The sequence below is a fragment of the Pan troglodytes genome, chromosome 18 (genome assembly GCF_028858775.2).
Source record: "Pan troglodytes isolate AG18354 chromosome 18, NHGRI_mPanTro3-v2.0_pri, whole genome shotgun sequence".
In the NCBI taxonomy this organism is placed as follows: Eukaryota; Metazoa; Chordata; class Mammalia; order Primates; family Hominidae; genus Pan; species Pan troglodytes.
Genome location: NC_072416.2, coordinates 65,653,691 through 65,667,114, shown reverse-complemented (window position 1 = coordinate 65,667,114; position 13,424 = coordinate 65,653,691). Strand labels below are relative to the sequence as shown.

General features: G+C 43.5%; 1 protein-coding gene across 3 annotated transcripts in view; it reads right to left on the bottom strand.

Moving 5' to 3' along the window:
- CTCF (CCCTC-binding factor) overlaps positions 1-13,424 on the bottom strand; it is a 76,899-nt gene that overhangs the window by 16,253 nt on the left and 47,222 nt on the right. For all 3 annotated transcript variants that reach the window (XM_511035.9, XM_063797259.1, XM_054669431.2), the window contains exons 3-7: positions 11,308-12,097; positions 10,800-10,970; positions 6,040-6,173; positions 2,106-2,226; positions 1,332-1,481 (exon numbers count right to left, since the gene is read on the bottom strand). In XM_511035.9, the coding sequence (XP_511035.2) occupies positions 1,332-1,481; positions 2,106-2,226; positions 6,040-6,173; positions 10,800-10,970; positions 11,308-12,088 (1,357 nt within the window). In that variant the 5' untranslated portion in view covers positions 12,089-12,097. The remainder of the gene's footprint in view (positions 1-1,331; positions 1,482-2,105; positions 2,227-6,039; positions 6,174-10,799; positions 10,971-11,307; positions 12,098-13,424) is intronic.

Below are 13,424 nucleotides of genomic sequence, written 5' to 3'. Positions count from 1 at the left end.
TGGGAGGCCGAGGTAGGCAGATCACCTGAGGTCAGGAGTTCAAGACCAGCCTGGCCAACATGGTGAAACCCCATCTGTACCAAAAAATACAAAAAAAAAAAAAAAAAAAAAAATTTAGCCGGGCATGGTGGTATGCGCCTATAATCTCAGCTACTCAGGAGGCTGAGGCAGGAGATTCACTTGAACCTGGGAGGCAGAGGTTGCAGTGAGCTGAGTTCATGCCATCATACTCCAGCCTGGGTGACAAGAGGAAAACTCCATCTCAAAAAAAAAAAAAAAAAGTAAGAGTAGGTTGCCCAACTCTATATAAGCACCAAACACTGTGGAATGAATTTGCTCACTCATAAAGAACTGGAGCACACCTGACAAGAACAAACAGCTGGAATAGCTAGGAGCAGTGAGGGCCCAGCTACAATTCGGGTCATGAATTTATGTATTTACGGTATACAAGTTGTATCAACTGAGGTGATATCCCACTAAACTTAGAGAGCTAATTATTGGGAGTAGATAAGAGGTAAGGGAGAGGATGGCTCTCACTTTTTACTCGTTACCTTTTTTTTTTTTTTTGAGACAGAGTCTCGCTCTGTCACCCAGGCTGGAGTGCGGTGGCGTGATCTCTGCTCACTGCAAGCTCCACCTCCCAGGTTCACGCCATTCTCCTGCCTCAGCCTCCCGAGTAGCTGGGACTACAGGCGCCCACCACCATGCCCAGTTAATTTTTTGTATTTTTAGTAGAGACAGGGTTTCACCATGTTAGCCAGGATGGTCTCGATCGCCTGACCTCGTGATCCACCCGCCTTGGCCTCCCAAAGTGCTGGGATTACAGGCGTGAGCCGCCGCGCCCGGCCTACACTAAATATTATTAATAAACTCCGGCTGCATGTAAACTCTAGTTTAACTATGCACAGAAATACAGTTACCACTAAACCAATAAAACAGTCCCATTACCTAGAGAAAGTACAGACGTTCTCAAAAAAATACAATAGAATGACCTGAGTTTGAATCACACTATGTTACTTTCCTATTTGGGGAAGGAAGGCTACTAATTAAAGGTGTACTCTGTCTCCTCCCATCACAGCTCCCATTAATTTATAGATGAGTTTTACTCAGGACAGAATCTTGTGGCCTGACTACAGTAAGAAAAGGAAGAAATAGAAAAAAAAAAAAAAAAAAAGCAGCTAAGCAATGGCTTTTACTAAACTAAGTGACAGGCCATTCCTATACATAAAATGTTATGAGAGTCAGAAGGTGAAGTTATTTTTGATCCCCATATTTCGAAATATAAATCCTTCAAAATATTTTTTTCACTTCTCACTAGTTAATCTACTTACCCAAATCACTTTTTCGGGCTATGACTGTGTCACAGTGGGGACAGTGAAATTTGGCCACATTTTCTGTGTGCTTCTGTAAAATGTGCATCTTCATGGTACCACTTTGGGTAAACCGAGCATGACAAATATAACATTCATAAGGCTTTTCCCCTTTAAAGAAAATACAGAATGAACACATAAATGAAATGAATAAATACTATAATTTAATTGGAGGGTAACTCAGGTGGCAGATATGCTACACCACAGAGAATCTACAGGTCTTAGGAAGGCTGAAGCTCAGTCCCAATTCCCGGATCTTGTCTATCTTCAGATATGGCCAAGTCCTAAACTGCTGCTGGCCACCTCTGCTCTGCCCAGCTCTGCTCTGGAATCCTCCACATTACAGCAATGCTTACCTTTGGGGGAGACTGAATGGAGAACCCACAAGTTTTTCTTTTTAGGAAAAGACAATATCCAGGAAAACTGAATAAGGTAGGTTAGGAAATCTACCCAGACTTTTAAAATTAAAATCTGTCCATTTTAACTTAATTTCTCCCTTAAAATTTTTCTTGTTGTAGGCAGATTCAAGTTGAACAAAACAAAAGGTACTATTTTCTAATGTGTTTTCTGAACAACGAATTCAGAGGATATGCCGGAGAAGCATTATCAATTCCATACTATTTTCATGCCAGTCTTCATTCATATAAACAATGGGGACACACAGTGGTCCACAGGGTCCCATGGGATTCACTGAAAAGAAGCTCATTAATACAGTAAGGAGTGGAGAAGTCCTACCTGAATGGGTTCTCATGTGCCTTTTCAGCTTGTATGTGTCCCTGCTGGCATAACTGCACAAACTGCACTGAAACGGACGCTCTCCAGTATGAGAGCGAATGTGACGTTTTAATTTGCTGACCTGAAATACGAAAACAACCGAACTTTAACTTCTGTTAACACAGACTGTAACAAGAGCACAGTAGGTTAGGCACAAAAGCTTAGCTTTGGGGCACTGAAGTTCAGAATACAGAAGTCTAAAAGATAACCTTCTTCCCTCTTCATTATTTGTAAACTTTGCTTCTCGAATCCATATCATTATCTAAGAGAAGTGGGTAAATTAATACGGGTATAGATAAGCCAAGATTGGTCATTACTTGGGAGGCTGAGGTGGGCAGATCATCTGAGGTCAGGAGTTCAAGACCAGCCTGGCCAAATGGTGAGACCCCGTATCTACTAACAATACAAAAATTAGCCAAGCATGGTGGCACACGCCTGTAATCCCAGCTACTCGGAAGGCTGAGGCTGGAGAATCTCTTGAACCCAGGAGGTGGAGGCTGCAGTGACCCGAGATCGTGCCACTGCACTCCAACCTGGACAAGAGCGAAACTCTGTCTCAAAAAAAAAGACTGTGCATTACTAGTAACTGTTTTAAGCTGGGTGGTAGGCACATGAGGATGTATTACAATCTTTACTTCTACATGTTTGAAATTTTCCATAATAGTTTAAAAATAATCCATGCCTATTTACAAATCAATTTGTTCCAAATCCTGTGTTACTGAGTACATATTTTAATTCCACTCATCCTCTTTTCCTATCATTAGCGTTTCCTAGACAGGCCAGGCTCGAAGGGTCTCTCTTCTATCATCCTCACCATTATCCATCCTTTAGTCCCCTGCAGGATACCTTATACTAAAACAGTGACTTTCAAACTTGATTCTATGAAGTGCTTTGAGGGCAGGTCACGGTGGCTCACACCTGTAATCCCAGCACTTTGGCAGGCCCAAGGCGCGCGATTGCTTGAGGTCAGGAGTTCGAGACCAGCCTGGGCAACATGGCAAAACCCTGTCTCTACAAAAAATACAAAAATTAGTTGGGTGTGATGGCACATGCCTGTAGTCTCAGCTACGTGAGGAGCAGCTGAAGTGGGAGGATCACCTGAGCTCAGGAGTTTAAGGCTACAGTGAGCCATGATCACGCCACTGCGGTCCAGCCTGGGCGACAGAGTGAGAGACCCTGTCTGCCACGCACCCCCTGCCCCAAAAAGCGCTTTGAACATTCACTAATGTTTCAATGTTTGTTTTGAAAAATTTAAAAAGTATCCCAATTTTAAGGAAACAAACAAAAAACAAAAAAACACTGTACTCATAAATGTCTCTGAGTTTTTTTTTTTTTTTTGAGATGAAATCTCGCTCCATTGCCCAGGCTGGAGTACACTGTCACGATTGTAGGTCACTGCAACCTCCGCCTCCCAGGGTCAAGCAAATCTCCTGCCTCGGCCTCCCGAGTAGCTGAGACTACAGGCGCACGCCACCAGGCCTGGCTAACTTCTGTATTTTTGGTAGAGACGGGGTTTCACCACGTTGGCCCGGCTGGTCTCAAATTCTTGATCTCAGGTGACCAACCCGCCTCAGCTTTCCAAAGTGCTGGGATTACAGGCGTGAGCTACCGCGCCTGGCCCCACTCATAAGTGTTACACACCAAGTTTTCACACACATAAGTCGATAACTATCCTAACAGCATTACTAATTCTTTTCCTTCAAGATTTCCCTATTTAACCTGTTAATTTCAATATGTACCAGAACCTACTCTGTTCCAATGAGCTATCTATTCCTACTGCAATATCACACTGGCTTCATTTACTATAGTTTTACAAAATCCAATGGCACAAGCCCCTCATTCTATTTTCAAATTTTTCTTAGCCATTCATAATTATTCTTCCAGTTGAAAGTTAGAATCAACTTGTAATGTTTCTTCATTTATTCAGGTCCTCTGGAAAAGTTTCTGAGGTTTTCTTCATGTACATTTCATAGATATTTTTTGTTGTTCAGTTTATCCCTAAGTTATTTTATTGCTATTAGAATCCATTTCATACCTTCCTATCACTATTGACGTTACTGATTTCTGTATGCTTATCTTATATCCGGCCAGTGAACTGAACTCTTATTGCTCTAAGTTTTTGTTCTGATACTCTTAGATTTTCTCTGTAAGCAAATCTCTCTGCAAGAAATAACAGTTTTATCTCTCCATTAATAATTCATTTCTTGCTTTATTCGATTAGCTGGGATTTCCAGTACAACACTGAAACAGTAACATTAAGAATGAATATCTTGTCATATTCCAGATTTTAATGGAAATACTTTCAATGTTTCAGAATTAATTAGGATGAGTTTATTATACATTTCTGGTATATATGCTGTTTAAAATTTTTTTGAGGGGGAGTCTCACTCATCACCCAGGCTGGAGTGCAGTGGTGCGATCTTGCCTCAATGCAACCTACACCTCCCAGGTTCAAGTGATTCTCCTGCCTCAGGCTCCCGAGTCGCTGAGACTACAGGCGCGTGCTGCCATGCCCAGCTAATTTTTGTATTTTTAGTACAGATGGTGTCTCACCATGTTGGCCACACTGGTCAACTCCTGACCTCAGGTGATCTGCCCACCTCAACCTCCCAAAGTACTGGGATTACAGGCGTGAGCCACCATGCCCAGCCTAAACACATTATATTAAAGAAGTTTTCTCCTATACTTAACTTGCTAGGACATTAAACAGTAATTAATGATTACTGAATTTTAGCTCCCGTCCCATCTACAGAAATAATATGGTTTTTCTTCAATCCTTCAATGTAATATACATCAGTAATTTCCCAATGATAAACAATCTTTGTGTTTCAGATATATTCAGTATCACTTATTTTTAGAACGTATTACTAAATTAGGTTGGCTCATTGGCTAATAATTTCATTTAGAATTTTTGCTTCTCTCTGAGGGTAAGTTTTCTTTTTGGTAGTTTTCTGACCCAGTTTTGGTAACAGTGTAGCTTCAAATAATAAAATTGATAAACCTACCATTTTAAAATGCTCTGGGTACAGTTTTTTCTTCAAAGTTTGACAGAATTTGCCTGTATTAACACGTGAAACTGGTACTCTTTTTTAAGACGGAGTTTCACTCTTGTTGCCCAGGCTGGACTGCAATGGCACGATCTCGGCTCACTGCAACCTCCACCTCCCGGGTTCAAGTGATTCTCCTGCCTCAGCCTCCCAAGTAGCTGGGATTACAGGCATGCACCACCACGCCCAGCTAATATTTATTTATTTATTTATTATTATTTTTTGAGATGGAGGAAGTCTCGCTCTGTCGCCCAGGCTGGAGTGCAGTGGCGTGATTTCAGCTCACTGCAAGCTCCGCCTCTGGGGTTCACGCCATTCTCCTGCCTCAGCCTCCCGAGTAGCTGGGACTATAGGTGCCCGCCACCACACCCAGCTAATTTTTTGTATTTTTAGTAGAGACAGGGTTTCACCGTTTTAGCCAGGATGGTCTCAATCTCCTGACCTTGTGATCCACCCACCTCAGCCTCCCAAACTGCTGGGATTATAGGCTGTGAGCCACCGCGCCCAGCCTAAATTTTTTATTTTTTAGTACAGATCGGGTTTCTCCATGTTGGTCAGGCTGGTCTCCAACTCCCGACCTCAGGTGATCCGCCCACCTCGGCCTCCCAAAGTGCTGGGATTATAGGCGTGAGCCACTGCACCCAGCCAGAAACTTGACTCTTTTTAACAAGTAAATCTTTCACAATCATCATAAGTTTTTTGGGGGAGCGGTGTTGTGTGGGAGTGTTAATAATTTACTAACATTTTTCTACCTCATCTTAAGTCCGTTTGGGTAGTAGTTATAGCTTTGTATTGAAATAAATCATGGTCTGCCTAAGAGAGATACCAACAAAAAGCTGAACACTCACTTCTACACTGGCGTAATCGCACATGGAACACTTGAATGGCTTCTCGTGGGTGTGTTTGTAACGACGATGCCGAACCAATTCTCCACTGGTCACAAAGGCCATGTCGCAGTCTGGGCACTTGTGAGGACGAGTACCTAGAGAAAGGATGGAGTAACAGGAAGAGCAAGATCAAGGGCACAGTTAATGACAGAGTTCAATGTGTGGCACAGAACTGCTATGAGACTGGAACCCTATTCATCCCATCAACTGCAGTAGCTTGAAAGCAGATCCAAAAGTCAGCTCCGAAAACTATGGGAGGGCCTAGATGAATTTATACTAACACCAGGATATTATAACACATACCAAATTAGTTTCTCTTAATTACCCATCTGAATCTGCTGCTTTTGAATACAATAAAAACCTTCTTATTCCTATTTTGTGAATATCCTGGTCATTATGGATTAAAAGTTAATAGAGACCGGGCTTGGTGGCTCATGCCTCTAATCCCAGAACTCTGGGAGGCTAAGAGTTTGAGACCAGCCTGGGCAACATAGCAAGATCCCGTCTCTCAAATCTCGTTGTATTATGACTATAAATATAGGGCCATTGGGCTGTCTATATTCTGCAACTTTCTTTTAAAAACACAAACATATAACTTGTTTTCCATATGTATCTGTCTTGATAAGGAATTTCAGAGGCTTATCACAGGCTTTACATAGTATTCCCTTTTTTGTGATTTAAACAAATGATTTTCAAACATCCATGTCTAATATGCTGTGATCATTCTGAATGTCAATTCATCCAATATAAAACATGAATAATATACTCTCTACTTTTCTTGTCTTTCACTGAAGGAATCTTAGAGACAAAACTGAGAGCACAATGCAGTGCTAGTTTCACAGACTAGTGACCATCTGTAATTGTGGGCAGCAGGTAAGGGGTGACAGCAAGGTAGTATCAAACACTAAAACCAAAGGAAGGCTGCCTTTGAGGATACAATTAGGAAGAGCCACAATGTAATGAATAGAACCAGCCATCTGCAGAAATGATTCTCTTTGAGAATGAAGAGAATGCTGGAGAGGAAGAGTGACTGGAGTATAATAAAAACTAAGCAATTCCAAGGAATGTTCATTTGTTCATTCAATTTGATTCTTTAGAACCACTATGGATCTAACGGTAAAGCACAGAGTTCTTCCTGTGAAAAGTGTATAGTCTGGTGGTATGGATAAGAAGTAAAACAATTAACAAGAGAAGAAAAGTGGCATCCAATTTTCTTTTCGTTTTTTGTTTTTGAGCCAGAGTCTTCCTCTGTTGCCCAGTGGGAGTGCAGTGATAGGATCGAGGCTCACTGCAGCCTTGACTTCCCAGGCTCAAGTGATCCTCCTACTTCAGCCTCTCCAGTAGCTGAGACTACAGGCTTGCACCACCATGCCTGGCTAATTTTTTCTATTTTGTAGAGATGGAGTCTTGCCATGTTGCCCAGGCTTGTCTCAAACTCCTGGGCTCAAGCAATCCTCCGGCCTCGGCCTCACAAAGTCCTGAGATTACAGGTTGTGAGCCACCATGCCTGGTCTTCTTTTAGAACAAAGTAAGCTAAAAAATAAATGCTCGTGTTTACCTAGTACTATCCAGGGGAGAGAAAGGCCTGCATAAGCGTGGCAATTAGCAAAGAAGTAGACACTGCTGTGGGGCAGGGAGTTCCATTAGGCTGTGCCACATGGCCACCTACATCCCTTCACTCATGGCCCATCCTCTTTTTTTTGAGACGGAGTCTCTTGCTCTGTTGCCCAGGTTGTAGTGCAGTAGCATGATTTTGGCTCACTGCAACCTCTACCTTCCAGGTTGAAGTAATCCTCTTGCCTCAGCCTCCTGAGTAGCTGGGACTACAGGTACATGCCACCACACCTGGCTAACATTTTTTTTTTCTGTTTTCAGTAGAGACGGGGTTTCACCATGTTGGCCAGGATGGTCTCGATCTCCTGCCCTTGTGATCCGCCTGCTTCAGCCTCCCGAAGTGCTGGGATTACAGGCATGGGCCACCATGCCTGGCTTTTTCTTGAGACCGAGTTTTGCTCTTGTTGCCCAGGCTGGAGTGCAATGGCACGATCTCAGCTCACCACAACCTCCGCCTCCTGGGTTCAAGTGATTCTCCTGCCTCAGCCTCCCGAGTAGTTGGGATTACAGGCATGTGCCACCACACCCGGCTAATTTTGTATTTTTAATAGAGACAGGATTTCCCCATGTTGGTCAGGCTAGTCTTGAACTCCCGACCTCAGGTGATCCGCCCGCGTCAGCCTCCCAAAGTGCCAAAGTGCTGGGATTACAGGCGTAAGCCACCACACCCGGCCATCTGGCTAATTTTTGTATTTTTAGTGGAGATGAGGTTTCATCATGTTGGCCAGACTGGTCTCAAACCCCTGACCTCAAGTGATCCACCCGCCTCAGCCTCCCTAGGTGCGGGAATTACAGGTGTGAGCCACCATGCCCAGCCATCAAGGCTCATCCTCACCAAGTTAGCTTTCAATTGCTACAACATCTTTTTTTTTTTTTTTTTTTTTTGAGATGGAGTCTCACTCTGTCGCCCAGGCTGGAGTTCAATGGTGCGATCTCCACTCACTGCAATTTCTGCTTCCTGGATTTAAGCAATTCTCCTGCCTCAGCCTTCCGAGTAGCTGGGACTACAGGCATGCGTCACCACGCCCAGCTAATTTTTATATTTTTAGTAGAGACGAGGTTTCGTCATGTTAGCCAGGCTGGTCTTGAACTCCTGACCTCAGGTGATCCACCCACCTCGGCCTCCCAAAGTGATGGGATTACAGGCGAGAGCTACGGCGCCCCGGCTGCTACAGCATCGTAACAGAGGCAGAGGCGCCCCCTAGAATGCAATGCAACTGCATCTGGAACATGAAAAGGTATACTCCTCACCATAAACTGATACTCTTGGTGTATGCATCTGCTCTTATGGGTTTTGTTGGTATGAATCAGTCTTGCCAAATCTGCTGAGTAACCAGATAGACTGTACCTCTTACTTTCAAAGCTGAAGACCAGATAGAGAATGCCCACATCAAGGCACACCCATCTTGGGAAGTCCTGTTATGGGGCCATTTATTTATTTATTTTGGTGAGGCAGAGTCTTGCTCTGTCACCTAGGTTGGAGTACGGTGGCACAATCTTGGCTTACTGCAACCTCTGTCTCCCGCATTCAAGTGATTCTCCTGCCTCAGCCACCCAAGTAGCTGGGTTTACAGGCGTGTGCCACTACACCCAGCTGATTTTTTTGTATTTTCAGTACAGAGGCGGTTTTGCCATGTTGGCCGGGCTGGTCTAGAACTCCTGGCCTCAGGTCATCTACCCCCCATCGGATTTCCAAAGTGCTGGGATTACCCAGTTACTTTTATTTAGTCATATGCCCCATCCTAGTGTCTTCAAAGTATCAAATAAAACATATTATCAAGTGTCTGAGTAGAAATTAGGGAGATGTTTAAAAGTAAGTCACATTAGTGAAGAATGTGCCCATGTGCAGCATACTGTTTATGATTAACACCCACTTGATCATGGTCATCTGACAACCAGCATAACAAATCTAAAACAAGGGTTGTCATTAGAAATTTTAAAAAACCTAAAAATCAAAAACAAGAGTTGTCATATGAAATGAAGTTATTCTGCATGAAAAACCATGTGAGAAGACTTGCAACCAACTTCCTATACTGGGATAACAAATAGCCCAGGAAAGCTTAAAGAGAGGTTTAGTGCACAGAGTCCTTCTACTTTAGAGACCTCAGGGAACCTGGCCACAGCCAACATGAAGCTAATATCAGAATATCTGAACACTAAAGTAAGTAGGATGCTCAAATAAATGTTTGAATTATCAGAATGGTGCCTTAGCTTTTCCATTCTGAAATTATGAATTACCTTCCTTGACGTGAAACAACCAGAAACAAAAAATGTTAAGGTTTGTTTTTGAGATGGAGTCTCACTCTGTCGCCCAGGCTGGAGTGCAGTAGCACTATCTCAGCTCATTGCAGTGTCTGCCTCCCAGGTTTCAAGCGATTCTCCTGCCTGAGCCTCCTGAGTAGCTGGGATTACAGGCACCCGCCACCACATCTGGCTAATTTATGTATTTCTAGTAGAGATGGATGGGATTTTGTCACGTTGGCCAGGCTGGTCTCCAACTTCTAATCTCAAGTGATCTGCCCACCCCAGCCTCCCAAAGTGTTAGGATTACAGGCGTGAGCCACTGTACCCGGCCACTTTTTTTTTTTAAAATAAAGGTAGGGTTTCACTTCTATTTCTTTTCTTTTCTTTTTTTTTAGACGGAGACTCGCACTGTCGCCCAGGCTGGAGTGCAGTGGCGGGATCTCGGCTCACTGCAAGCTCCACCTCCCGGGTTCACGCCATTCTCCTGCCTCAGCCTCCCGAGTAGCTGGGACTACAGGCGCCCGCCACCATACCCAGCTAATTTTTTGTATTTTTAGTAGAGACAGGGTTTCACTGGGATTTCACTTCTATTTCTAACATTCTTCCTCATAGTACCAGGCATCTATTGCCTGAGACTTCTTTTTTTTAAGAGAGAGGGTGTTGTTATTTTTCATTAAATTTTCTTTACATTTGTCTATAATAACTAAGTCCAAGTGCTTACAATAAAATCATGATTACAAAAAGGGCATCATAAGAAATAATAAAAACTTCCTTTAAATTCCCGCTGGAGTCAGCTTGAATGAATACTAAAAAGCCAAGTCTGAGCATTTGCTGTTGTAGCCCCCAACATTCTTATCCAGCACCTGTGTGTGTGTTAAGGTGATTCCTCAGGAGGGTGACTGTTCTGAATGCCCTGCCACAGAGATGGCACTTGTGTGGTCTCTCATCAGTGTGGCTTTTCATGTGACGATCCAAATTTGAACGCCGTGGACACGTGTAACTGCAAAGCTCACACTGGAATGTCTTCTTTACACCTATGTGCAAAATAAAACACTTACTTGCTGCAGAGTTTCAAAGTGTTAAGATTAATCCTAATCTTAAATTTCTACAAATATATTTGATTAGCTTTTAATAACAAAACCCAATATAAGTCATAATTATCTCATGTCACTAATACATTTCCTTCTTCTTTGGGATTAAAAAAAGAGCATTCAATCTGGAAAAAACTTATTTTAGACTGGTTTTAAAGAACGGTACCCACATAACGACCTTTTACAAATACGGTTAATATAAAACAACTTGCATATGCACTGTGTTGTATGCTTATCCCAAAATGGTTTTATGAAACCACTATGGATAAACTCGTTTTACCTTTCTTTTTAATTTTTGTTGGCTTTGGAGGCTTCATATTACCAACCACTTTCTCTGCATTAACCTCTGATAGCAGACCCTCCTGCTGTTCTTCCTCAAAATCGTAGACAGACACATCTACATCTTTGCCCTCCTCTGTATAACGCAGTTTGCTCTTTTTGGTTTTCTTTGTTTTTTTGGCTGGTGGCTGATAGTCTGGGTCTTTTTGCCAACTAGGATCTTCCTGGGGTGGAAGTTCCCCTTGTTCTAGTGTCTCCACCTCTCCATTGGCCCCCACTTTAACCACCTGAAACCCTTCAGGCAAAGGTAGGGTGTGGCATATCATGGGTTCACTTTCCGCAAGGCCCTCTTTAGACACTTCATTTTCATAAGCCCCCTGAAGTTCTTCTACTGAAGTGGTAGCAACAGGTACAGTCACAGGAACAGGTACTTGAACAAGCTGAAGTTCTCCTATGTTTATGGGCTGTTCCTCCATATTTACAACCTGTAAAGTTATAATCTGGGTATCGTCCACAGCAGCCTCTGCTTCTGGAGCCACTGTGCCCTCCATTACTTCAGTCTTCATCTGAAGAAGGGTGGGGTCCAGCTGTTCCATCATCACCATCTGTACACTGCTGTTGACATCCTGGACCACCTCACCCCCATCCGTCTGGTTCTGGGGTAAGTGGCAGGCATCTTCTTCCTGGCCCCCTTCCCGGCGTCTCTGGTAAGTCTTTCTCTCCTTTCCTTTAATAAAAGTTTCGGACTCCTCCACAATGGCTTCGACTGCATCACCTTCCATTTCCCCTGCCTTTATTAAGGGAGAACACAGATTGTTATTTAAAGCAAAGCATGTCTAAATAAAAATACACATTTTAAAACAAAAAGACCCTTTGGTGAATGAATTAGGCATCAATGGTTGTTAATATTAAAAAAGACACAACAGACATGTGCCTCTTGATGAAAGAAACAACCACTACTGGCCAGGTGCAGTGGCTCATGCCTGTAATCCCAGCACTTTGGGAGGCCGAGGCGGGCGGATCACGAGGTCAGGAGATCGAGAACATCCTGGCTAACACGGTGAAACCCCGTCTCTACTAAAAATACAAAAAAAATTAGCCGGGCATGGTGGCGGGCGCCTGTAGTCCCAGCTACTCGGGAGGCTGAGGCAGAAGAATAGCTTGAATTCAGGAGGCGGAGCTTGCAGTGAGCCGAGATTGCACCACTGCGCTCCAGCGTGGGGGACAGAGCAAGACTCCGTCTCAAAAAAAAAAAAAAAAAAAAGAAAAAGAAAAAACCACTACCTATAATGCAATTTTGTCAAACAAACTCCAAAACTCTGAAACCAATCAAGTCTCTAGATCCAACCCAATTAACAGGAAATTGGTGACTCAGGATGTTAAATTATACTACAGGGATTAAATCAGTGAAATCCATACTGAGGGAAACACTGCAAGATTATACTCAGGTTCTTCTGCAAATAGATAACAAGAAGAATACAAGGGAAGACTGATTGGAGGGAGAACCAGTAGATCAGTAGTTCTCAGCCTGGGGTGACTTTGCCTCTAGGAACATTTGGCTAACACATTTTTGGTTGTCACTACTGGGCTGGGATGTGCTACTGTTATCTCGTGGGTGAAAGCTAGAGATGCTATTAAACATCCTCCAAGACACAGGTCAGTCCTCCACCACAAAGAATTATCAGGCCAGGCCAGGCACGGTGGCTCACGCCTGTAATCCCAGCACTTTGGGAGGCTGAGGCGGGCAGATTACCGGAGGTCAGGAGATCGAGACCATCCTGGCTAACACGGTGAAACCCCGTCTCTACTAAAAAATACAAAAAAATTAGCCGGGCGTGGTGGCGGGTGCCTGTAGTCCCAGCTCTTGGGAGGCTGAGGCAGGAGAATGGCATGAACCTGGGAGGCGGAGCTTGCAGTGAGCCGAGATCGCGCCACTGCACTCCAGCCTGGGCGACAGAGCGAGACTCCATCTCAAAAAAAAAAAAAAAAGAATTATCAGGCCCAAGATGTCAAGAGCACTAAGGCTGAGAAACTCTGATACAGATAAAAGAGTCTAAGAGACAGTAATCAATCACAATGCATGAATCTTCTTTGGATCCTGATTCAAACCAATAAATG